Genomic DNA, 24,515 nt, shown 5'->3' on the forward strand with positions numbered 1-24,515 from the left:
TGTCTTGTGAGGTGCCTAGGTAGGCATATTTCACAATGGAAAATCTTGATTGGAGTTGAAGGGAAGGGAAGAGTTCCTTGCATCTACAATATGAGTATCGCCTTTTTTGCTATTATTTACCCTCGTGTGGGGCGACCCGAGTTGGCTACTTCTACATCATCGAAAGCACTTGAGCACGCGACTGCCCTCCAAGGCTGCTTACAGGCATGCAAAGTGTGGTCATTCTGAGAAGGCAGTGTTAGGTTCACAGAAGTGTACAAGCTCTGGAACTGGAAATTCCAAAAGGGAGGTCCCTTTGGAAAATCTGGCCTACTGAAATACAGAGGACACAACCAAAAAAGAACTGATAGCTGGAAATGACCCTCATTTGATAAAGATTGTCTACTCTGGCATATTAAATGAACATGTTTCCTGAAACTAATGACAATATCTGTTAGTTAAAAAAAAATATCACATCATAATTAGTTGTATAGCCTCCACCTTGAACACACCAGAAACACAGCACAAAGATTATTTAAAGAGATATCCCCACATGAATATTTACAAACATACACATACACACTCCACACACCACACACACATAGGATAATGAGAATACATTTACTACTTATTAGAACTGTTACATACATACCTGTTTAATAGGGAAGAAAATTATAAAAACATCTTTATAATTTCTTTTCTCAAGTCTAACCTGTTAACATCGAAGGCATAACTGATATATATCTATCTGAAGTCGCAAAACAAAAAAGTCTGTTTTGCTTAAGTATTAGCATTAGCTATTCTTTTTAATTCTTTTCAGTAATAAGAGAAAAAATTAAAACTGTCTTCTACAGCTTGGCAGGAAATACTTGATAACAATTGAAATGTGAGGAAGTGTACCTTTTACTAAACCGAGGTTATTTAAATTAGAAATTGTTACCTAAATAATTGCAAGGCATGAGCAGAAGCCACTTTACCTTTAAATAACCTTCTAGCTATAAGAGCCGGCTTAATATTTCCATATTTCACATTTGAAAAGAGTTAACCTTCAAGGTTCCAAGGCTACAGATAAATGGGCCACAATATTTATAATTTTGTTGCTGGTAGATTTGTTTATCTCTAACACATTCATGGGAATCCAAGGGGCCAAAATGATTTGAACTTGCAAACACCTTTACCTGTGACACTCTGGATGACTGTTGGGTCTGAATCAATGTAAATTTCATAAATGACTATGTCTTGCATTTACTCTTGTTGATAAATACCCCACTCTGTAGCTATCAAACTCACCAGGCTGCATAAATAGCTAAGGATGAAGCTGCAATAGAATTCCAAAGGTGATGAAGAACTGCATTCTAAGGACCCAGGCACATAAAATAACTACTATTGTCTTTTTTTTTTTTTTTTTTTTTTTTTGCGGTACGCGGGCCTCTCCCATTGCGGAGCACAGGCTCCGGACGCGCAGGCTCAGCGGCCATGGCTCACGGGCCCAGCTGCTCCGCGGCATGTGGGATCTTCCCGGACCGGGGCACGAACCCGTGTCCCCTGCATCGGCAGGCGGACTCTCAACCACTGCGCCACCAGGGAAGCCCACTACTACTGCTTTTGACTTGCTAGTCCAGTAAGACTAGGTAGATTATAAACTGTAGGAATACATAGTATTGATTTTAATAGACGGTAAAGATGTGCCTTAGAAATTATCTGTCTAAAGGCATGCAGCAATTCCTTGCCATATTTTATCATCCTTACACATCTCTTTGCCGTGGGATAATAAATACTTTAATAACTACTGGGAAGCTTACCTGTATGCTGCATATCCTGGGAACCATTTTATTATCATTGTGGACGATACAGTTTTAATTCTAGAAAGAAACTTATTGGTTCTTGGAACAATACAAATTATGCCTTTTAATTTGTAAATCATTACAGTGAGATCCAATGAAATGAGATGTCAATTGAACAATGACTTTTGATATGGAGTTTGTTTTCTTCCATCTCACAAGTAAGTGTGGCCTTTGTTCAACAACATTATACAGAGAAAACATGAGTTAGGAAAGTGAACCCTTTTGTGAAACCTGGGAGTGATACTTTGAAAGAAGTCTACATAGTGAAATGTAATGGCAATAAAACTAAACGCAAACAGTTTCATGTTTAGTCTAGCCTATAGCTTCCAACACATCAAGAGCATGTTGAGGTACGGGGCCACTGCTGATTGCATCCCAGAGCAGAAAAAATAAAGCTTACCTGGTCCAGTTGTTAAGGGGGAGCCTGTTCGGGGTGGAGTGGCTGGTACGTGTTTTGGAGGCAGTGGTGGAGGTGCTGCCAGGAGATAAGAAGCCAAGCATTGCTGATCACACTCTCCCTAAGTTACACAGTATTCCCTAGGTAGGCAGGATTGGGGCTTTCGCTCATACTTCTGCCATTGCAAAAGGAATAGCCATTAACAATCCATCTTCTTTAAAGTTCAAAGCTAAGGGATTGAAGCAGGACTCATTCAGATTCTTCCATTTTATGATAAGAATTTGTCAAGAGAAAGTCAGATAGTAACAACAATAACACCATCATTTCATTCATTCGTTCCTTTGTTCAATATGCCTCAAGTACCAATGAGGTCCCATGTCCTGTACTAGGAATGAAGGACGTGGGTTTGACTACAACGAGCCTCTGGCCTCAAGGAATTTACTACTGAATGAATGAAGATCATGGTCACAGGCAATTACTGTCCAGAGTATGATCAAGTACAATGAGAACAGCTTGGGTAGGGGCTCAGGGGAGGGTTTTTTTTAATAGAGTCAGAATATTATGGCTTGGATGGAGTCTGGAAAGATTTCTCAAAGTTATATGTCTTAAATTTTGAGTATATTTTTGAAAGACTGAAGCAAAATGATTTGGATCAAGGAAGAATGAACAGATTCCTTTGATGAAATTATAGCTAAAAAAAATCCATGAGATAGAAAAAGTATTGTATTATAGCCCCAACCCAGAGACTCATCCTTCTGAACCGGGCTTGTCACTTTGTGGGCCAAAGTTAAGAATTTCAACAGGTACGCTGTTTTCTTATTCTTTCTTTAAATGTATGTTTTCCTCTCACTGCTATATTTGGTAGATTTAATGAGTTCACTTTTTTCTTCAGGACTTCTTTCCCCAGCCACCTGGAGTAAGGGTTGGGGGCATTCTGGAATAAGTGGAGATGATGGCTCTCTTTGCTTTGAGATGAAATTGCCCTGATCTCCTATCTCAGCTTCTCTCTACCATATGGCATCATTTCTTTTGTTCTCCAATTATCACTCTTTCCTCTCAATGTGTCCTCTCTGTTCTCTGTAGCCTCAGTTGTTCTGTAGGCCTAGCAGAGACCTTATCTGATTTGGTTATCTCTGTGTTGTGTGCTAGCCCATGCCTGGAGAATAGCAGGGTCTTTAGTTCACCTGCTTATCACTCCTACATAAACCTATTGAACGAATGAATGAGCCTGTGGGACGTCAGAAGAAGCTATAGATTCCAAGTTACTTATTCTGCTTTATTTATTACATTATTCCTGTCTCAACCAACTGTCCTAGGTCCCTGTAACTCTAAAGCTTATCAGGATAACATCTCTTCTTAATGTTAAACAGTCCAAATGTGGCTTATGTAGACTTTGTAAGGGTTGCCTAATTTCACTATGCAGGCAGACAGTAAAATGAGTCACTTATTTTTCCAGACAGAGCAGAGCCATAACTTACTTCCAGTGGGAAAAGGCCTTGTTAACTTTGGCGACTCCGTGCTTGGATTAACTGGTTGGCCTGGACCCCATATCTCAGGCTGATCTAAAAGAACTGGAAACATAAAAAGAAAATTTCCCAGGGTGAGTTCAAAAAAGAAACGTCCTGAGTTTAGAACTTAAAATTTCAATTTAAAGTTGAGTTTCACAAAATTACTTCTGTCTTCCCTCAGTCCTAGCAAATTAATTTAGAGATGTGTTGTTCCTCATTCTTTTCAAGCAGAGAATGGACATAGGAGCAGAGTGTGTGTGTGTGTGTGTGTGCGTGCACACACACGTGTGCGCAGGGGGTGTCTGTGTGTGCACATATAGCTAAATAAAAACTTGCAAAACAGAGAGTCTGCATTCTTTTCCTGGTTGGTCACTTAAGGACATTCTAAATGTCAATACATGTACTGGCTCCTTTCTGGCACCCACTTGAAAATCCAGGCATTACTCCCATGGACATTTGTTTTAAGTTGGTTTATTTAAAGTTTGCTATGAATAGGCTTCAAGAATGAAGATGCCTGAATTCTGTACAGCGGTTCCCACCTTTAAAGCATCTTACGGGGTCTTTAAACAATCCTTTTCCAGTATCATAAAGAGAAATTAAATTATTCAAAAAATGTTTGGGGAACATATTAAGAGAACCAGAAAAATAAATAAGTCCTTAGGCATCTAAAGTAAATCAGGGCAATTAGGTATTAGGCCTAAGGGCACTGAATCTAATATTTCTTTTTTTTTTTTGGTTGTTGCCATGGTAACAATGTAATGAACTAGCTCTTCTCAGCACCTATCATGTGCCAGGGTCTGTGTAAGTACTGCTTGTAATTCATTAGGTTGTAAAACAGGCTGGGAAGTCAGTTGGATGTGGATTTGAATCCAGCCTCTATGCTTACTCTAGGACCTTGGGCAATTCGTGTAACCTCTGAACTTCCCTTCCTTCAGTGTAGAGATAATAAGAGCAATCTCAAAGAGTTACTAAAAGGATTAAAGGAGGTAATGTATATAAATATAATGTATATAAAATACATGTAAAACACTTATCACAAGGCCAGTAGCTATTATGATATATTTTAGTCCTCACCTCACCACCATGTGGTTGATATTGAGGAAACCAAAGATTACAGTGATTAAACAACTTGCTCAATGACATACATGGTGAAAGTAGCAGAGCTAAGATCTGATCCCAGGCGTGCATTCCTAACTCCAAAAATATCCACTTTCCTCTCAGGCCTTGTAAACTAGTGATAGAAGAATCAATAAAGAAAGTAAGAGTGAGTAGATAAGAAAAGTAGGTGCAGATATTTAAATCACTGAAGGAGTATTTAGGGATGTTCTTTATACACTTTGCTAACTACATTGTTGAAAAACATTCAGCTGTGGCTGGCTGCTAGCTGTCTCCCAGGATCCATTCTCCATTTCTTCTACAGTTAAAGTTAAGCAGGCCATATGGCACTAAATTCTTTCTGATGGGCTCTGGTTGGAAGTGATGTGTCTCTCTTCCAGGTTTTGCTCTTACAAGAATTGACAGTGAGTTCCATGGGTCCTCCCCTGCCCCCCCCTTCTTCTGATGGTGAGAGCTGGAGCAGCCCCCTTGCACCCAGAGATGAAGGCCACATGCGGAGGATAGAGGAGCCACCCAACCAGTCCTACATTGTGTACTTCGAGGCTGTTTACATGAAACAGAAATAAAATTCTATCTTGTTTAATTCACTGTACTTTGGAGTCTCTTTGTCACTGTATCTTAGCCTACGTACTATGCTTTCAAGTCTTGTTGTCCTTAACACTTATATCTAATTTCCTTCACCAATTGGTCCTAGAAAAATCATCTTTGATTGTCCATAACCATAGGGTCTTAAATCAAATGATTTCTATAAAAACATCCCATATTATCAGATATATAGCTGCTGGAGATCCATGCATTGGACATAAATACATTTTAGGAATAGATGAGATCCCTTTCATAAAGAGTTTCTTTTATGTCAGCAAGGTATACATTACTCACAGCCATCCAAAAATGGTTAATGTTTAAAAGTTAAAATATTTAATTCTAGGAATAAATATTTAATAGGTAAACCCAACAATAACAGCCAAAATGATATTTCTCCCATAACATTTTATTTCTAAGTTGCTAAATGATTTAAGGTCATTCCTGGGTCTTGAACCTGCAAACAGTGTCTATTGTGTGAGTAAGACAATTGACACCTTCACTGATGAGGTCGACAAGAGAGAAAACATGGTCAAAGAGGCTATATCACAATGACAGTGACTATGATGGGGAATTTGAAGGTCTGGCTCCATAATAATGGCTGTTTGGCTAATAGAACACTTATTCCCCATCCAGTGAGTTGTAGAGATTTGCAGTAATTCTTATTGACCTCTTTTGAAGAGTGAACTTGTTAGCTCTTAGCTACTTCTGGAAGTAAAGTTTCAAATCCTGAAATGCTAGAGGTCTGCAAACCAAATTCCCATGCTGAGAGCACACCTAGATCAGAACTATCCTTTCACATGAAGATCTGGTGATACATTACACACATGCCTCAAAACACATTTACTCTAGGTAAGTTATACTTCATTGAAAGGAAAAACAAATCTACAGATATACAGAGTTTTTCCTACCTTCTGTCTTCTGTTCATCAAAAGCTGATTCTAATGGTGGGCCAAAGAGGGGAGCAAGTGCCATGGTGTCATCTGGAGGTTTTCTGCTGAATCACACACATTACAGCAAAACATAGAGAAAGGAAATATTAATGTTAAAAAAGATATAAAGCTTTCAAATATTTTCCACAGTAAGGCCGATGTATGTGTGTGCACTTATGTACATATATATGTATGTACTCAAGCTCCTGAGGGGCTAAAAAGTATATTTATGAAGAGGTCAAATGTTTATGGACAAAAGAATCAGTAGGAGGTAAGATCCCTCATTCTCAACAGGGGCACAAGGGGCTGGTCCAACAGAAATAAGATGAAGAGAGAAACTCTTTCAAAGCATCTGAGTCTCTATACCTAGAAGAGATTATTAAAGATAACAGTTTATTGCAAAGCACCTTCTTCTCTTAAGATCTCAAAACCCATTTATATCTGTCTTCACCACATCTCTGTGTTGTAGTTAATGTGGTTTTATGATTAGTGAAAGTCAGGCACAGGGAAGTTAAGAAACAAGCCACCAGGAAGTTTGTGTTTGAATAAGAAACTGAGTCTACCAGCTTCTAACTTCCATCCTCCCCTGACCGCCCCACACAGTTGACTAATTATAACTTCCTAATACCTTAATACTGCACATTAGAAAAAGAAGAGCATTGAGAAATCAGGGGGGGAAAGACAGGTAGTAAGTTAGACGCTCATCCTGTCTACTAATTATTACTTAAACTGATTATTAAAGAAAAGCTGCATAATTATCTCCATTTCTTCCCCAGACCTGATTCCCTTCATTGATCCTCATGAGTTCTGTGTGTGTTGGGGGATAAGAGGTGAAGAGGAGAGGGGAGGGGTTAGAGAAGGAGGGAAAGTTAAAAGGATCCAGCCTTTAGATAGAAATAGGAGTCTTTGGGGGAAACATTGCTTATGTGCACAATACTTACTTATCCCAAGGATTACACAGTGTAAAACACAATGCTTTGCCAAAAACAAAAAACAAAATAGAAGATTCTTTTGGTGTGTGGCAGGTAGAATGTATCACAAAATTGTAGCCAGCTCAACAGGCTACTCTTTGTAAGGCAATATAATCATATTTCAGATCAGCATTCCAGACACCAAATGACGTCTTCATGTAGACGTTTAATCCTCTCATTAGTGAGGGGCTCCATATTCTGATAGATGTTACTTTAGATGACTACAGGGTACTTTCCTAAAGATCTCCCTCAGGCTGCACTTAGGAGAAATGATAACATATTTGAAACTGCTGTGACATACACATATGGGCAGGCCCTTTGTTATTAGATGCTGAGACTTTAGCCCAAAGGAGATTTGTTTCATTGTTAACAGTGCATGATGCCTTGCATAAAACACAACTAGTGTTTTTCATGCTCACCTTATGAGTTCTGGAGTTGGTGTGGAACGCCTGGGTCTCGCTATTTCTTCACCTGACGCACAGGACAAAGGGAATTTTTAGGCATATTTTTACCATGTTTTTTCTTTTATGTCTTATGAACTATGTTTGGAAACACTTAGAGATTTAAGTCCCATCAATAAGCAACTCCATGTGAAAACTTTGCAAAACAAACCCAGAAAACAAACCCTCTCCCCTGGCAATGCAACAGCCATATATTAGGCATATGTAGTAGCATTTTCTTTGGCATTTATAAAACTAGTTAACCAGGGAATTACCATGATAAGCCAGCAAATGGAAGATGTGTACACTGTAGAGCTTAGTGGAATAGCACACCATTCTTTCAATGCCTGCTGCCTTGATCAGTTCTGCTTTTCAATTACCATAAGAGAATACTAAGCCAGGCCATATGTACATAGTGCATGAATCCAGCATTCTCTGCCTGTTTTTTTCTTGAAATGCCAAGAAAATGTTATACCTTTAACTAGGAACCATTCATTTAAAATTTCCTAGAACGTGCTGTATGCAGCAGAAGAAAATCATGCCACATGTATATTATAACCTATTTCATATCGCTTTGGTTTACTAAGATTTTCACATCAAATAACACAAAAATGGGTAAGTTGCATTTACCTTCAGTTCCTTCAGCCCTCCTCCTCTCCCTACCCCAATCAGCAAACACACACTTGATTAAATTCATTTCTAAAGTCAAATGATACAGTAAGAGTTGACAAATATAGGAAGAAAATAGCAATGTTTACCCCAAAACATATTCACTTTCAGGATCTAAACATTAGTCATTCAGAACCCACAGAGCCCTTTTATCATTACAAGATTTCTTTTATCATTACAAGATTTCTTTGCTGTAAGAGTAAGACATTTGTAAGCCTTAAAAATCAAGCCCAAGAGTGTATAAGTCGAATGTATATATGCTCCAAGATCCAAGGAACTGTTCCTTCTTTTAAATCGTACTCTATTTCTGGTAGCTAAGATATACTTACTGGATAAGTTCCTTTTAATTGCACCCTAGAATTAGAAATAGACACTATAAGGTTTAAGACCACATATATGTTATGTACAATATGTATATTTCTGTCATTTCAATTAAACTGAACTCAAAGAAATGCAGTTGGGGAAAAATGATTTTTTTCTCAGAATTGCATTCAAGTTGGAAATTGTAGACACACACATATAAATCAATTTTTCATTTTATTCAAAGATTACAGAGAGGAAAGAGAGTAAACAATAAGTCTTCCAAACCAGAAGAAAACCCTTACCTGGGTAGATTTGGTAAATTAAAGCAAATATTGAATAGTCTATTAAAAAAAAAACCCTTGAAATCTAGCAGTCAGGAAAGTAAATCCATGTTTAACTTATGTTTAATGTTTAAAAATTACAGACTGTATGAGGAGTACTCTCTGCTCTTATCAGATGGGGTCCATAAGTTGCTTGTAGAAACAGTCATTAGTTACGAATGCAATTTTTAAAGATACACGTGGAAAATGTTAAAAAGAAGGAAAACTTGAAGGTATTACCACTGAGTGGGCTGTTCTATTCAGGGAACCAGAGAATTCCATTCTTTCCCACCTGCCCTTCCTACCCCAATTTCTTTCACTTGCCTGCCATGGGGGCACCAACCTATCAAATGGGTGTCAATTGGGTGTCATTCCTTTAGCTCAAGGCACTGTGATTCTATAGGAATGACAATTTCCCTGTCAGGAATAATCTGAGAAGGTCATTTTCAGATTTATAAGGCCCTAGGAGAAAATTATTTTGACAACAGAAGATTGATTCAAGTTTTGATTCAAAACTGCTGTGAAAGGTCCTTAGCATGTGATGCTTCCAGAAAAGCAGACCACTAGAAGCGTGGCCTCATAAGATGGGACATGGCTTGGCGGGGCCTCCTTAGGAGAATGACAGGGGCAGAGTTCAGGTTGGGGAAGTGGAAGTATAATAAAGTTTTCAAAAGGGTATGACTATGAGTTTGGTGGGTGATAATCAAACACATTTTTTTATACTTTCCTACTTTGGTGAAGGCTCAACATGGTGGTCACAGATGTTTTCTTCTCTCAAATGATAATATAAACAACTCAGGACAAGATGTAGCACCTCTGTAACAGAACTATAAGAAGGTTCTTTCCCTCTTTCCTAAGGATTTATCAGAATTTTGTCTCATTTTGAACTCATTTACAATAGAGGAGCAGTTTCATACTGAATAAGATCCACTAGATGTTTTTTAGTGACTTGCATGTATGTGCTATATAGAGATTATTATACATTATTAGTAAAAACTTTTTAATAAATATTTTATTTATTTTAATAGATAAACACTTTAAATCAGTATGTGTAAGTTAACATGTTCATTTAAATTAATAAATATTTAAAACAAATATGATCATTTAAATCAGTTATGGTCATTAGAGGAGTTTTGATGTGGGTTGGCTTTTGGAAAATAAGACTCTGTAGACAAAATAATAAGAGAACACATTGTTTAAATGGAGTTAAAATGTTTTTCTAGGTTGGAGAGCCTCAGATTGTCAGATTTTTATTAATAAAATCTGAAGGAAAAGATCAGGTGGAGGCGTTAGGTCCAAGTAGTCAATCACGAGGTTGACACTGAGGGAATAGGACCTACCTAGTATAGTGAGACCTGAAATTCAGGAGTTAGGGGACCCCAGAAGCTGTATTGAAGACCTTTTGATCTCTGTCTTACCCCTTTATTTATAATGTAATATTCATGAAACCAAGAAAGATACAAAGCTTCTTTGGTGTTCATTGCTATTCATCATTTCCCGGTGTATCAATTCATTTGATAGATGTTTATTGTTGAGAGGCACTAGACAAGAAGCCTCTGTAATATTTTATTAAATATTCCGTATGAATGAACAATCATCAGTGAAGAGGAAGAAAGACATGGCAGAAATATGCAAGAAAACCGTTGTTTAGAAATTAGAAAGAATAAAATCATATCAATTTAGAAAGGAACAGATGTTCAAACAATAAGCAGGAAACCATTAGCAACAGAAAAGCAAGTCCCGTTGTCCCATGATCCGGCATACAGATTTTGATGGCCTTGCTGTCGAAACAGGACAACTCTAGAACAAGGTTAAGGTGATGTCGACCACATAAAGCACATTCAGGAAAAAAGCCTATTGAATTCTGAAACTTCTCCTCCCCAAGCGACCACATTTTCTTCCTTTCAAGGACTGTCTTTATAGGTAGACTGTGAATAGACTTCCTGCATTTTGTCTTAGTTATTTCACTCTTTTTCTTTTTTTTAAAAAAGGAGTAACTTGTCATAATCTGAGCTGTGACCCCACTGCTGGATTGGAATCAGCCACATAGTCCCTGTAGGTGTTATCTTTGATCATCAACTACGTGGCTTAAACAGAGAACCACAGCTTGTCAGCTGGCGCAGAGTATTTGTCTCAAGTAGTAATTGACTGATCAACTTGGCATAGGCCTACTTTCTGACAGCATTGTTTCAGTTCCATTTCCTCTCTCAAGGGACTGACTGGGCAGGTCCGGGTCATTTCAAACATAGCAAAGTCTCTTCTTCTTGTTGCCTCAAATTTATCACACTGAGGAAAATAACAGATTTACTTTGAGCAATGCAAACTAATACTGATTTGCCTTCAGTGATGAATATATATGTGACAGCCTAGAAAGATTGACTTGAAAGTACGTCTCTTCCTCCCAAGATAGAAATTATGATTGTGTATGACTGTATATCAGTACACTGAACAATTTGAGTTATGGTCCAGGGACTTATGTTAAATTCAGGCTTAAAAACAATGTGGTTTACAAATTCTTTCCTTACTTGCCTTACAGTTTTCTTATCCTTTATTATCACCTTGCTATAAATTTCTATGGTGATTTCTGGACAATCTCCAGCCCTTGTACACACACACAAACACACACACACACACACACACACCACGTTTTTTACATTTAGCACTAGGAGTTGGGGTACCTATGTATTAGTTTAATTTGTTATGGAAAAGTGCTCTGATGATCCTAAAACATGCTCTTGACACATATAAGACCAGAGACTTTCAGCCACTAAACCTAATTCATCTGCCTCGTTCATACTGGGTTATCATAAATTTAACAAGAAGCCAACCTGGCCACCTTGCCTAGGCAAGAATTATCTCTATACATGTTTAAGGTAAAAATGTTGAGGATTCTTACCGGGCTGCGCCTCTGTGATCAGCAAAAAGGAAGAGAGAACAGACACCTAGTCAGAGAATGATGGATCAGTCAACAGGCTTGGGTAATAGAAGATTTCATAAACAGCTAACTAAACACACACTCCAGGTAATCAGGCCAAAGGAAGACAGGCAGTCATTGTATTTGTGGCTTATTTAAACCATAATGAGGTTTTGGAGAACCTTAAGGAGAATCTATCCATTGCATAATATAGCTTTGCTAATGAGGATGTACTGGTTTCAGTTATGTGTACATACAGACAAAGCAGAAACATACAAGAAAATTTTACTGATAGATTTAAATGTCTTGTCATACGGAGTTTTTCTTCATATTGTTTGAGGAGGGGAGTTTTAGAAACTGGGTAGTACAGAGAAAACTGTTTCCCCACACAAAAGGGTGTTAGCAAACATCATAGACATGATGCATTTCCCACGTAATTCAGGCTTTAATCGGAGCCTCCAAAAATCAGAGAGCAGGATTAGAGACACCTCTTCTTTGCCTGGCTCTTCTCTTTAGTGTTCTGTGGAATGAGTGCGGATGAGGACTTTTTTAAAGTATATGTTCTTGGCGTGGTGTGATTTGGGCAGCCTCACCCAATGGGTAGAATGTGGTGGGGAAGACAAGGAGCTCCTGACAAGCACAGGTGCAAATGATGAAAATTGTCCAGCACCAATAAAACACTGGTGGACCAGATGATGCCTGGAAAAACACAAAATGCTGACCTACGACTTTTTTCTTTCACTCCTCAAACCTTGATCATGGCTGCTATCAATTTACCCCAACAATCTCTGGTTGCTCTCCCTCTTTGGGATTTTTCTGTAGTAACAAGAGTGACTATGATGTGAGTAGGGAAAGAGCTGTTGCTCAGTTTCTCTTTCAGGATATGGGCTAGCTTGTGAATTCACCAGAGGCTACCTGGGACCCAGTACCAGCCAAATTCCAAAATCCAAGCAAGAAGCACAAACAAAAAAGTATCTAGCAGGTTGCTTAAATGAAAAAGATGATTCTACTCTCCATAACATAGACAAGAAATAAAAACCTATAGTCTTTTATACCTACTCCAGTCGATTTTACTTGTAATATTTTAGATATTATTATTTGCCATATTTTTCCAGTTCTGTTCCATACGGATCCCATCTTTCTTATAAATCTGTCTATATGCATGGATGCAATTTAAATGAAATTAGAAAAAGGACACGTTAATATGTATTTCTGGGCTTACATTCTTTTACTGACGAATTCATACTGTGTTTTGAGAGAAATCCAAGCACTCTTTTATATATTTAGACTTTATAATTCTTTAATGACCAGGCTAAAGTTCTTCACTAGAGAAGATGTGGGCATTTATGATTTTGCTTTAATTGCATGTCAAACATTTCCTTCTTAAAAGCAGCATAAAATACAGTAAAGAGGGGATTAAAACTGACACAATTTCCCCCAAGATGATTATGAGAAATAATGCAAAATGTGTATTGCAACCATATAGAGGCAGAACCTTAAATTCAATAAACTTTGTTAAGATTATAGAGAACAACACTGTTCAAAATAATTTCAATTATATAAATTCACCCAAATTAAGTCCAGTGAATTAAAAACCTATATATTTTAATCAATAGTTCCTGTTTGTATTTTTTCTAGTAAAAGATAACATGAAAAAAAGGAACATCAAGGAACATCTGTTGAAATTCATGTAGTCACATGCTTATTAACCAAAAGCCAGAAGACCCAGCTAAAAACTATAGAAAGGTCAGACCCAGAAAACCTCAAGGTCCACAATTAAAAGTGATCTGAAACCTGCAAAATAAAAGGAATTCCAGAAGTCAAATTGAAGGGCTTTCTATACACTAATTATCACCATTAAGGAGCATAAAGCAGTTGTAGGTTCTGCTGAACACGGACAGCAAAATCATTATCCGCCAGGAGGGGAGAGCCTTTCCTTTTAAAAGTTTTATTTTACTCTTTCTCCTGTCATTTCCCAGGAACTTTGAGGCCTTTAGCATTCTATCATTGTTCTACCAATGTATAGAATTTGCTTCAAAGGCGGAAGGAAACATTCAGTATCTGATCTTGATATATTCTGTAAGCTGAACACTCTCCATGTTAAATCACAAACTCAAAAGCTTGCAGGGCAAGGAGCAGGGGTGCTGTGCACGAGGGAATGAGAGTTTCACAAAGCTTTGGTGAAATGGCCACAACTCAGGGGCCCCATGCTTGCAGCACAAAAATATGGGCCTAATGCTGCCAGATCTTCAGAGTTGTCAGAGAAGACGCATATCTTGATTTTTTTTTAACTTCAAAGATTCTGGCTTTTAAATGGCATTAAAATTGTTTTTAACTGCACGACCAAACAAAACATCTATTCAGTTGTTCAGAATCTGCAGGTGGCCAATTTGTCTCTGATTGCAGACATTTGTATCACACATAATAAGCTCTCAGCAAGTTTTTTTTTAATCTACTGTTATTATTATTTCACCTGATTACTCAAACAGGGATTTTGCAATTGGTCTATTTGTTTTCTGAACAAATTTCTTGTGTTCCTAATTAAACATTAATTGCTCAATTCCTTGACTTCTTTTGACCTTCTGATGCATTCTGGAGAAGGTATTGAAAAACATTTTATTTTCCCCTCTATTTTTATCTTGATGTTCAACTTAGAGATAAGTCTTAGCTTGTATTTTGAGGCTATTTTCAAAGTGGGTATGATTTGGTCACTAGAATGAAGATCTTCGGTCAGAACATTTTGCATTTCTAAAATTTATATACTTGGCTATATGAATACGCCTTCCTAAAAGAAAATTTACATTTACTTCAGTAAATGTCCTCACAGCACCCACAGTGTCCTTACCCACACGAGCTTTGTTTTGTTATTTTTCTGCACAAAAGGATTAATTTAAATTCAGCTAAGTAGGCTAACTTAGTCTTTGCCAATGCGGGTAAGTCTTTTAAGATATTTATAAAAAGAAGTAACCAAACACAATCTGTCCAGCTTGTCAAAGTCACTAAATAACCAACCTCAGGTTTTGAAGCTTTACAACATCCTCATTTGCTAAAATTCAGTGCTATAGGGAAACAGAGGAAAATATGTGTAAAGCCACAAAGCACCCAACAAATATTATTTTTATACAGTCTAGTCATAGCAAATTCAGTCATTCATGGTAGTGAATTTTCTAGGAAAGAATTAGAATATATGATGATTATGTTTATTATTATGGTCCTAACCAGTTTCTTGTTTGCTTTCAAATGCTTCAGGGTGAAGATAACCTCTCTGGCAAGCACCTATTTGATGTCCCCACCCCCGCCAACTTTTGTGTTTGTCTATATTTAAATTTGTTCCCATATCTATTACAAGTCAGATGACTGTGAATGCCTGCCAGATCCAATAGGACTTGGTAGAGATGATCTTCCGAAATTCCATTTAGGAAGAGACACGAAGAGCCTATTACTAACCAAGATATCACTAAAAGTTGACTGGTTTGAACAGCAACAACATGGGCATTGCCAAAGAAAAACGAGGCAGGGGAGCAGGAGAAGGACTCATCCTTAGAGGCACAGCTAACAATGCAAAGGAGTACTTGTAGTTGAAATTGCTGTAAGAACAACAGGAGGAAAACCAATGAGGAACAAAGAGTTTTTAAAGCACCAAGGATAAATTTCAGACTACGTAGTCCTGTCAATATTTGAAGTGGTCAAATCTGGATAATTCAGAGAAAGATTCAGGGTCAAAGAGAATAAATGAAATGGGCAAAATACTGTTGACTGAAGAAAAAAAAGCACAACGCGAGAGTTGTGAGTTAAGTTTTATTTGGGGCAAAGTGAGGACTATAGCCTGGGAGACAGCATTTCCGATAGCTCTGAGAAACTGCTCCAGAGAGGTAGGGGGGCAGGTCAGTATACATGTGATTTTGGTGAAGGGGGAGTACATGCAGTCAGGCACATAGTTTTTGCAGAAGGTTGCTGCTAGTCATGAGGAGCAGCCATCACCATGAAGGATTTTAGTGCTTTTCTATATATGAAGAGATGCAACAGTTGGGCTCATAAAATCTTCTCCTGAAAATATCTAACCATCTGAAGTTCTGCCAGTTTTTCCCAGAGCACAGATTGCCTCATTCCTGATCTCCACCCTGAACTCCTTTCAGGGAGTGTTGAAGGTCAGCAGCTGCAGTGGCTCATAATTTAATCCTTGTAGAGGTAGATGGAAAGTACCAATTTATAGTTGGCAATACAAAGAAAGGTTGCTGAAGCGCACCAACGATATGTATGTCACATAGCATGAGACCCAGAGTTGACTCGCAGTTACACAGAAGTGGGCCATTCAATTTAGTAATAGTAATAGTTACAATTGTACTAATTTTATTGTTGGAAGCAATGTCATTGGGTCCATATTTTGACAAACTGTAATATTTTGATTCTGTCTTTTGTTCTTCCTGTGTCTTCTGCTCTTCCTTCCTCAAAAAATCACATGAAATTGTTACCAGTACATTTCCTGCATGTGGTACAGAGACTGCCAGGCTTGGGTCAATGGGCAGGATGGGAGGTTTAGCAATAATTACAGCATCCACTTAGGTGAGGTCAACAGACAACCAACTACTTCTCGGTGTGTGTTAACATGGAAACACAATATTTTCATATTTTCCACTGGAGAGGTCACGTGTGTCAGCCACGCATTAGCATCCTGTTCCCATAAATTAGGCAGCTGAGATAAGAACAGTGCATTTTTTTTTTTTTTAGTAGATCTGTTTCATTGCTGCTCTTAAAAAAAAAAAAAAAAAATGTAGGTACACCCTAACAGATCTGTACTGCCACTGAAAATCACCCTGGTGTTTAAAAGGACAATGTAAGAGGTGTTTTGCACTTTATAAAGATCTTCTTTTTCTGTCTCTGACAACTTCAGAAGGGGATAATTTTTCTGATTAATTGAAAAAAAAAAAAAGACGAAAACAGGACAACTTCCCTTTCCTAGGCCAGCTTCACAAGCATCACTCAGGATGCTATCATGTTGTACATTCAAAGAAAATTTAACAAAGAAATGTTTGCCTAGCCCACGGTAAATATATGTAGCTTGACTAACCCAAGTGGAAGCTGCAATAAATGAAACTTACTACTAAAATATTTGAACATATGCCTGTGATTGAGGCAGAGGTGAATCTTTACAAAATTACCCTGTGGCCCTTAATAACAGGTTTGGAAAAATCACTTAGCAACCAGCTTCCTTTTATCCCCATGGGGCATAATTAGACTGTGTCCTGGTTCACAAAGGTTTGTTTTTAAAATTCAGAATCTTGTTTAGGTGTTAAACACAGTCAGTCATTAGATATGCGGATGATGAAAATGAACAGAATAAACAATGTTTGGCCAAGATGTAGAAAGGATTTGTTGTTTCTTACCGGACTTTTCCTCTAAAAGCGTAGGCATGAGGAGGAAAAATAAAGAGAAAATGAACGAGGTGAAATATTCAGGAAGATACCACTCAAGGCTCAGAATAACCTTACTTAAAGCAGCTCTCTAAGGCATGGCTTTCATAAATGCTCCTGTGGATGTCTGATATAGTCATACCCAGGCTGCCAGCTTTATACCACCCAAAACATGCTGCTTGGCCATACTGATTGTTTTGAGCTGTAGGCACTTGAAAACAGCAAAATCAGGAGAGACTTTCTATGAACAACCCTAATCTGCCTAAACATAAATCTTCCAATTGTCATAAGGGTTTCACCAACCAGGAAGGACTGACTCAACATAGGAGTGGAGACCAGAAATCAACACCATACCCAGACAAACTCTGTCACAAACTATCATATCTCCCATCTATGCTTCCAAGGGTCCATTCATCTTCCCTAAATTACTCTCCCTTAAGAAGCCTCCATCCCTCTCCCTTTTCCCTGTTAAGACGGTATTTAATCCTGAATTCTGAAGACACCTCTTCGAGTTGCTCAATTTTCCTGAGTGTTTGCCAGGTATACAGGAATAGACATGTTAATAAACTTATGTTCATTTTCCTCTTGTTAATTCTGTCTTTTTGCTGAAGAGTCCCAGCTGAAAACCTAAGACAGGTTGAGGTAGTTTTGCCTCCTGTCCAAGTTCAAGTGCTAGAGGACATAGGTGTGGTCGCCATTTGAGCACATTCTAAGCTCTCTTTTGAATGGTTTACTTTTATCAAATAGATTTGTACTTTCAAAATAGAGAATTATGCTTTGTAATATTGAGAGGAGCGGGAAAATTCCATGAATGCATTGCAGCCAAGCATGAAACTAAAATGTGAGATTTTCCCAAAATTCTAATCTTGTCAGGGAACCTGGTACCTAGTATCTTCTCCCAAGATACTCTGGCTAGAACCATCAGTTTTTCCATCCCATCCTTCATTTGTCCCCACCCCGCATTGGGCAATGACAAATTATTTTCCTGGTGAGTGGTCCCTGGCCCCTGGGAATGCTCTTTTCTTTCCTCCACAGCTGCCTTAATGAGGGCTTCATTTCTTGCCGACAGTAGTACTCCACCAAGCTCCTCCATATTTCATCTCCTAAATCCATCCTTTGTACCATCCCTAGAATTATTTTCCAAAAATACTGAAGTCAATGTATTACTCTGCCCTGCAAAAACTGCTCTATTATTCAGAAAATAGAATGCAACCTCCATTCTGTAATTTAATGCCTTTGTGGTGGGCTTCATCTTACCTTCACTCCCTCGTCTTCCACTGTTGTCTGTATGAAGCCTACACTTAGCTGCAGACACTCCTTCTCGTCTCCTGAACTTGTAGTACACTCACACTTCCCTGCCTTCTGCTCAAGCTGCTTCTTCAGCCTTGATGCCTTTTCCCTCCCTCTCAATTACCATCTTACTTATTCTTCAGGGCCAGTAACATATCCTCTATGAGGGCCTTCCCCAAGGGCCTTTCCAATTAGAATAAATTGTTCCCCGGCATTTATTAGCCTCAGAGAAAACAGAGGTACAAACGGGTAGTATATATTTTTGCAGTTCTTATTTTGTTCTGTATTATTTAGATGTCTCCATTCGATTATTAGCTCCCAGTAATGGTTATGAATAACCTCTGTCTAGCCCCAAACAGAGTGCAAGTCACACAGTAGGTACTCAAAGCATGTCTATGAATTTTATTTTTGTGGTCATTAAAACATTATACAAATGTTTGAAGCATAGTGTCTTTTAAAATATAGAAAGATGGGGGGCTTCCCTGGTGGCACAGTGGTTGGGAGTCCGCCTGCCGATGCAGGGGACACGGATTTGTGCCCCAGTCCGGGAAGATCCCACATGCTGCAGAGCGGCTGGGCCCGTGAGCCATGGCCGCTGAGCCTGCGCGTCCGGAGCCTGTGCTCTGCAATGAGAGAGGCCACAGCAGTGAGGGGCCCGCGTACCGCAAAAAAAAGAAAAAGAAAAAGAAAATATAGAAAGATGAATTGCTCTCTGAAATAAGGCTGAATTGTATATAATATATAGCCCAAGGGGTATGGCCCCAGTTGTAATGGTTCCTTCACCAGCTCCTATAAATGTGTCACTTAGCTCCTATTTAACTGTTGATCTTTCTGCCCATTAGTGACCTCAGGGGCTGATGTGTTACCAAGGCTCCAAGGAATTGGCACAGCTTTGCACAAACACTGGTGTAAAGCTATGTGATCAGCTCTCAATGCTCTCCTATAGCAAAAAGAAAACGAGTGTTTCAGCATAACTGAGGCTCAAGATAGGGCCCACATCCTAGGTGCTGCTTTCAGACCCAGACCCTTGCGAAGTAGCACAGAAAAATGAAAATGCTTAAGGTCCAGGTCCTTGATTTACAAACAGAAAGAATTTTGGGGTTAAAATCAAATAGCTTCAAAGAAGTTGTCATGGAAGGAGGTGCAAAAGTTTTTATGTATTCAAATTAGCTTAACCCCTTATTTTCTGCTTGCTTTTGCGCAAGACATACTGTTCCTCAGTTCCTTAGTTTGTAAAGTAGGGATGATTGCTATCTTATAGAACAGTTGTGAGGATTAAAAGATATGGATGATAGTGACAGATAAAATTCACTGAGAATTTACTATTATTGTTTTACCTTATGAGGTTGGTGTCATTATTATTTCTAATTTACCAGTGAGGAAAAGGAAGGTCAGTTGCGTTCCAAGGTCACGCGGTTACAAAGGATGAGAGTGGGACTAGATCCCAGCTTGTCTAACTCCAGAAAGCCTGGGCAGGGGTGGGCTCATGGCACAACCCAATTCCCCTGGCCCTTATCAGCACTGGGATTTAGAAACAACAGAGCTAATAGCTTGCAGATCACAGAGCCTGGAAAATAATCTTGGAGTTTTCCAATGGAAGGAGTTAAATAGGTCATGCCTGTCTATCATAGCAGGTCACAGGGAATGAACTTTTCAGAGAGTGAGCTTGTATTTTTAGGCATGGTGTCAGATCTTAGAATTAAACTCTGATTATATAGGTAAATTTCTCAGCCTCTTTCTAGAATTAAGTTCATTTTATTAAATTAGAATCAGAAGAATAAACATGAACACCTGAGTGATAAGGGCCCTCCCCTCCTGCCCACTCCAGGCTAGATGATGATTAAACCATCTTTATTCAATATGTTGTTTTAATTGTTAGCAGCTATCAACACCTAGGCTATGGCCGTTGGGCTTAAGAGTTTCTTCAGAATGTTAAACAACCAAAGATAAAACATGACAAGACAATTCTCCTTTGGGGAAAGCAAAGATATTTCTTGATTTAAAATGAACTAATAGCATCAGAATGATTTTTAATTATGGAAAAGATAATAAAAGAAACAAAAAAGACATGTATACCTCCAGGTACTCGTGTTCACAGAAACAAAGTCAGTGAATTTTTGGATTGAACAATATATATACCTAAAATATAACCACTGTCTCTAAGTGCAGGGATGTTCCTGTCCTATGGCCTGAGATAACATAATTTTCCAATTTGCAAGCCTTGTTGAAAGGTAGCTCATCCTTATGATCCAGGAAGCTTTCCAAGGAGCACACAGACCCCTGCCCTCTGCGGATGGAGTCTCTCTCTGGCTGCGCTATCCTAAGTCACTTTCTAATGCAAGTAGTCATTCAAGTTAGGGCTTGTTGAAGCCTTCATTCTGCATGAAATCTGCAGCATTTAAAACTGAATTCTGTTGGAGACCCAGACCAAAGCTAACTGAGGTGAATAGAGAAAATATACACCAGAGTTTCAATGATCCTTACATGGAGATTTTGTGCTCTAAATACACCCCTGTCCTCTGAACAAGGAACTGAGCTGCCATGGGAATTTTTGGCATCGAGTTTCACAGAGTGGGATCAAGACACAAAAAGCCAGACCTAATTTAGAAGCTTTTTAAGAGTCCACAATTGTTTAACCTTAAAAATAGGATAGCTATATTTTGAGTCTATATTTTAGCTAATGAGATTTTTTATAGATATAACCACTTCCTATCAGTTATGTATGAATAGTCAGGTATTCACAAGGAGCAAAAGGATTATTTATTCATTTATTAAACCATTAACTGATATTTATTGGGTACCTAATAAAGACCAGACACTATTCTTGGTACCTTGGTGAACAAAACCATAGGAACAACAAACAAAAAACTTCAATGAGCTTTTTGGGGGGCAGGGGAGGAAATAGATAATAAATAATAAATATAATAAGTAAGCAAAGTATTTAGTATTTTAGAAGATGATAAATGCAATTTTAAAAAGTAGAAAAAATATAAGGGTTTGGGAATACCAGGGTAGAGAGTTTTGTGCTTTTAAATAAGATGGTCAGGAGAGGCCTCATTGAGAAGGTGACTTGAACAAGCATCGGAAGCTGAGAGGGAGGTGGCAGTGCCAGTATCTAGAGGAAGAGGGCACAGCCAGGGAGCTGGGAGGGGTGGTGTGAGAAGGAAGAGTGGCAGGTGTTAGTCTGGGGTCGTGGTGTCCCCACCGCGAGGGTCTTGAAGGCCAATGTGAAGACTGGCTTCGCTCTGCTCCCAATCAGGAGTTCTCAGCATGGACGTTTAGTCACTCTTGGTTGCTGAGAAGAGGCATTGATGAAACAGAGGAAACAAGACCAGAAAATGCCTGGATGTGACATATGTTGTTGTTTTTCACTACTGTTTGGAAGCTTCTTTTGATTCCCCATGTACCATGCTAAAAATAAAATAAAATAAAGATGGGCTTCACACAGGCTGGGAGGTAGAAAGAGAGTTTCAACTGGGCAAAACAGAATGAGACCAGTCCATGTTGCCTTCCCTCTGTGTCGGCCACTTCAGGACAAGTAGCTCAGACTGGCGTGCACAGCTCTGTACCACAACTGTGCTGGTGGCTGATTTGAAACAGTAGTTCTTAAGGTCCAGTTAGTGACTGTCCTTTAGATAATACAAGAGACAGAAGGAAACTTCACCTTCATTCTGTTTAGAAATGAAATTTCCCCCAGTCTTTGAGGAAATATTTTCTGACATAATTAATATGGGTGATTCGCACTCTAAGATTTTTTTTTCTAAAACAATGAAAAAGTACATTCATTGCTGTAGATTATTTCTGGCACTAAAAAAAAAAAATTCTCCTTTAAAGAACAAGGGGATAGATCCTTTTTTCTTATACTGTTATACTTATTTTTATACTATTATTCATACATTTATAGAAACTCTTTAGTATAAAAATAAATATAACAGTGTAAAAAGATAATAAAGTATCTACCCTTTATTCTCAAGGTCATGGACCACTAAGTGACTGAAATCTGAGATGAGAAAGCAGACATCTCATTAGGATGTATGGGATTAGGGGAAGAGAATTATGACAAAAAACTGGCAGCCTCAGAAAAGGACACATTAATAAACTTTAGAAAAGAACCTACAGATAACTCCTATAAGAGAAGAACAGTTATTGTTCATACTGATCATCCATCTGATAACGAAGAAAAACTTGGTTGAACTGAAGGGGAAAAGATAAAAAATTTTCTCTCTTTATAAAATAATGCGAGGGATATAAGTTGTCTTATATCCCAGTGAAACACCAAGTTCCGTATACTTCCCACAGTGAAGAGCACCCTTCTGTTCAATCAACCAACAAATTTTGTTTTGTTTTGTTTTGTTTCTGGCTGCACCGCGTGGCTTGTGAGATCTTAGCTCCCCAACCAGGGACTGAACCGGGGCCCTGGCAGTGAAAGCGCCTACTGGACTGCCAAGGAATTCCCAGCCAACAGGTATTTTCTAAGTACCTATTACATGCCATTCAGTGTCCTAGACTCTAGAGGAAAGGCCCCATTAAGGCAGGAGTAAGAACCTATAACTTCTGGGTGCAGGATGAGTTGTCATTAACCCAACACTTGCTGAATTGTTCACAAGTTATGTTTCTGTTACAAACTTATTTTCCAAAATGATTGCTTCTTTACAGGGCCCATTCTATCCCGAATACACCATTAGCTAATAAAAATGGTTTTAAATTCAACTCTACACTGGTAGGACTAACACAACCAAAGCAGAAGACCTTAAAGATAGAAAAATTAGTCTTTTGGATTACAATTAGCATTGTAATTAAAAGATTGAAAGCATATAATTCAAGATTTGCTACCTCTGGTTGAGGCCATCCTAACATTTTTATGTGTGTCAATATTGTAAGTCTATTGTTTCATTCAATTAGATTTTAAGTTGGTAACAGAAATTGAGGGTTAAGGTCTCTGACCCTGGTGTTCATGTTTCTGGAACCCCCAATCAGATTAGGTTGTCTGAGATAGAAGAACACAATGAAAGAATCTGCAGTTATGCAAGGAAACTCTAACTCTTACATCTCACAAAGGGAAGCAAAATACCAGGTACTCAGAGGGTACAACCAGTATTAGTTGGAGAAATAATAACAGAGGCAATCCAGATTGAATTAATATTCTGCTCATTTTCAAGGAGATCAGAACATACAACAGCTCAGGGATTTCTTCTTACCATCGTAGGCTGGGCATAAGGGTTTGGAAAAATGATATTTTAATTTTAAATGTCAGGGAATGGAAGCAACAGAGAATTCCCTAAGGAAAAATAGTTAGTAATGAAGGAAAGAACATACACATATCAGATATGAAACAAATTCTTCTGCGAGTAAGTCGCACGGCTTACTATAATGCAGGAAAGAGAAGAATATATTTTGAAAAAGGAAGATCCCACCCATCTCCCCAACTATCCTTCTCTATAAGGCCTGGAAAAAAAGAGATACATCTCATGTGCCAACTCCAGAAGATTTTGGCCAGGCTGCTTGCAGCTCTGTCTAGAGGGGGCTTCTCAGACTACGTCTGGGATGTGGGATCTAGTTGCAATGTCTGCTGAGGGTTTGGAAGGGGAGTGGCAGTTTATATGCTTCATGCTTGACATCCCTGATCTAATCCCAACCCAAATCATGTTTGATGCGTTGAAGCCAAGCTGAGCCTCTCCCCTCCAACTCGTTGCACTGGAGGTCTGGGCTGAGCGCTTAGCATCAGAATGCATGCAATCTTTACCTTCCCCTTGCACCGTGCTGAGTTTCTACCAGGAGTGAATGCCAGTGTGTAGGAGACTGGAGCTCTCCTCCCTCACAGATGACTCTTTGTTTTATA

The 24,515-nt window shown here is 38.5% G+C and overlaps 1 protein-coding gene across 9 annotated transcripts in view; it reads right to left on the reverse strand.

Moving 5' to 3' along the window:
- Nucleotides 1–24,515, reverse strand: part of SGIP1 (SH3GL interacting endocytic adaptor 1) — a 211,781-nt gene that overhangs the window by 62,986 nt on the left and 124,280 nt on the right. For 7 of the 9 annotated variants that reach the window (XM_073788675.1, XM_073788663.1, XM_073788674.1 and 4 more), the window contains 5 exons: nt 8,768–8,792; nt 7,749–7,800; nt 6,338–6,423; nt 3,699–3,791; nt 2,224–2,298 (listed from right to left, as the gene is read on the reverse strand). In XM_073788675.1, coding sequence (XP_073644776.1) covers nt 2,224–2,298; nt 3,699–3,791; nt 6,338–6,423; nt 7,749–7,800; nt 8,768–8,792 — 331 coding nt within the window. Of the gene's footprint in view, nt 1–2,223; nt 2,299–3,698; nt 3,792–6,337; nt 6,424–7,748; nt 7,801–8,767; nt 8,793–11,957; nt 11,970–17,359; nt 17,372–24,515 lie in introns of all 9 variants that reach the window. The other 2 variants (XM_073788688.1, XM_073788667.1) reach the window with 2 other exon arrangements.

This window comes from Tursiops truncatus, chromosome 1 (assembly GCF_011762595.2).
Source record: "Tursiops truncatus isolate mTurTru1 chromosome 1, mTurTru1.mat.Y, whole genome shotgun sequence".
Classification (NCBI taxonomy): domain Eukaryota; kingdom Metazoa; phylum Chordata; class Mammalia; order Artiodactyla; family Delphinidae; genus Tursiops; species Tursiops truncatus.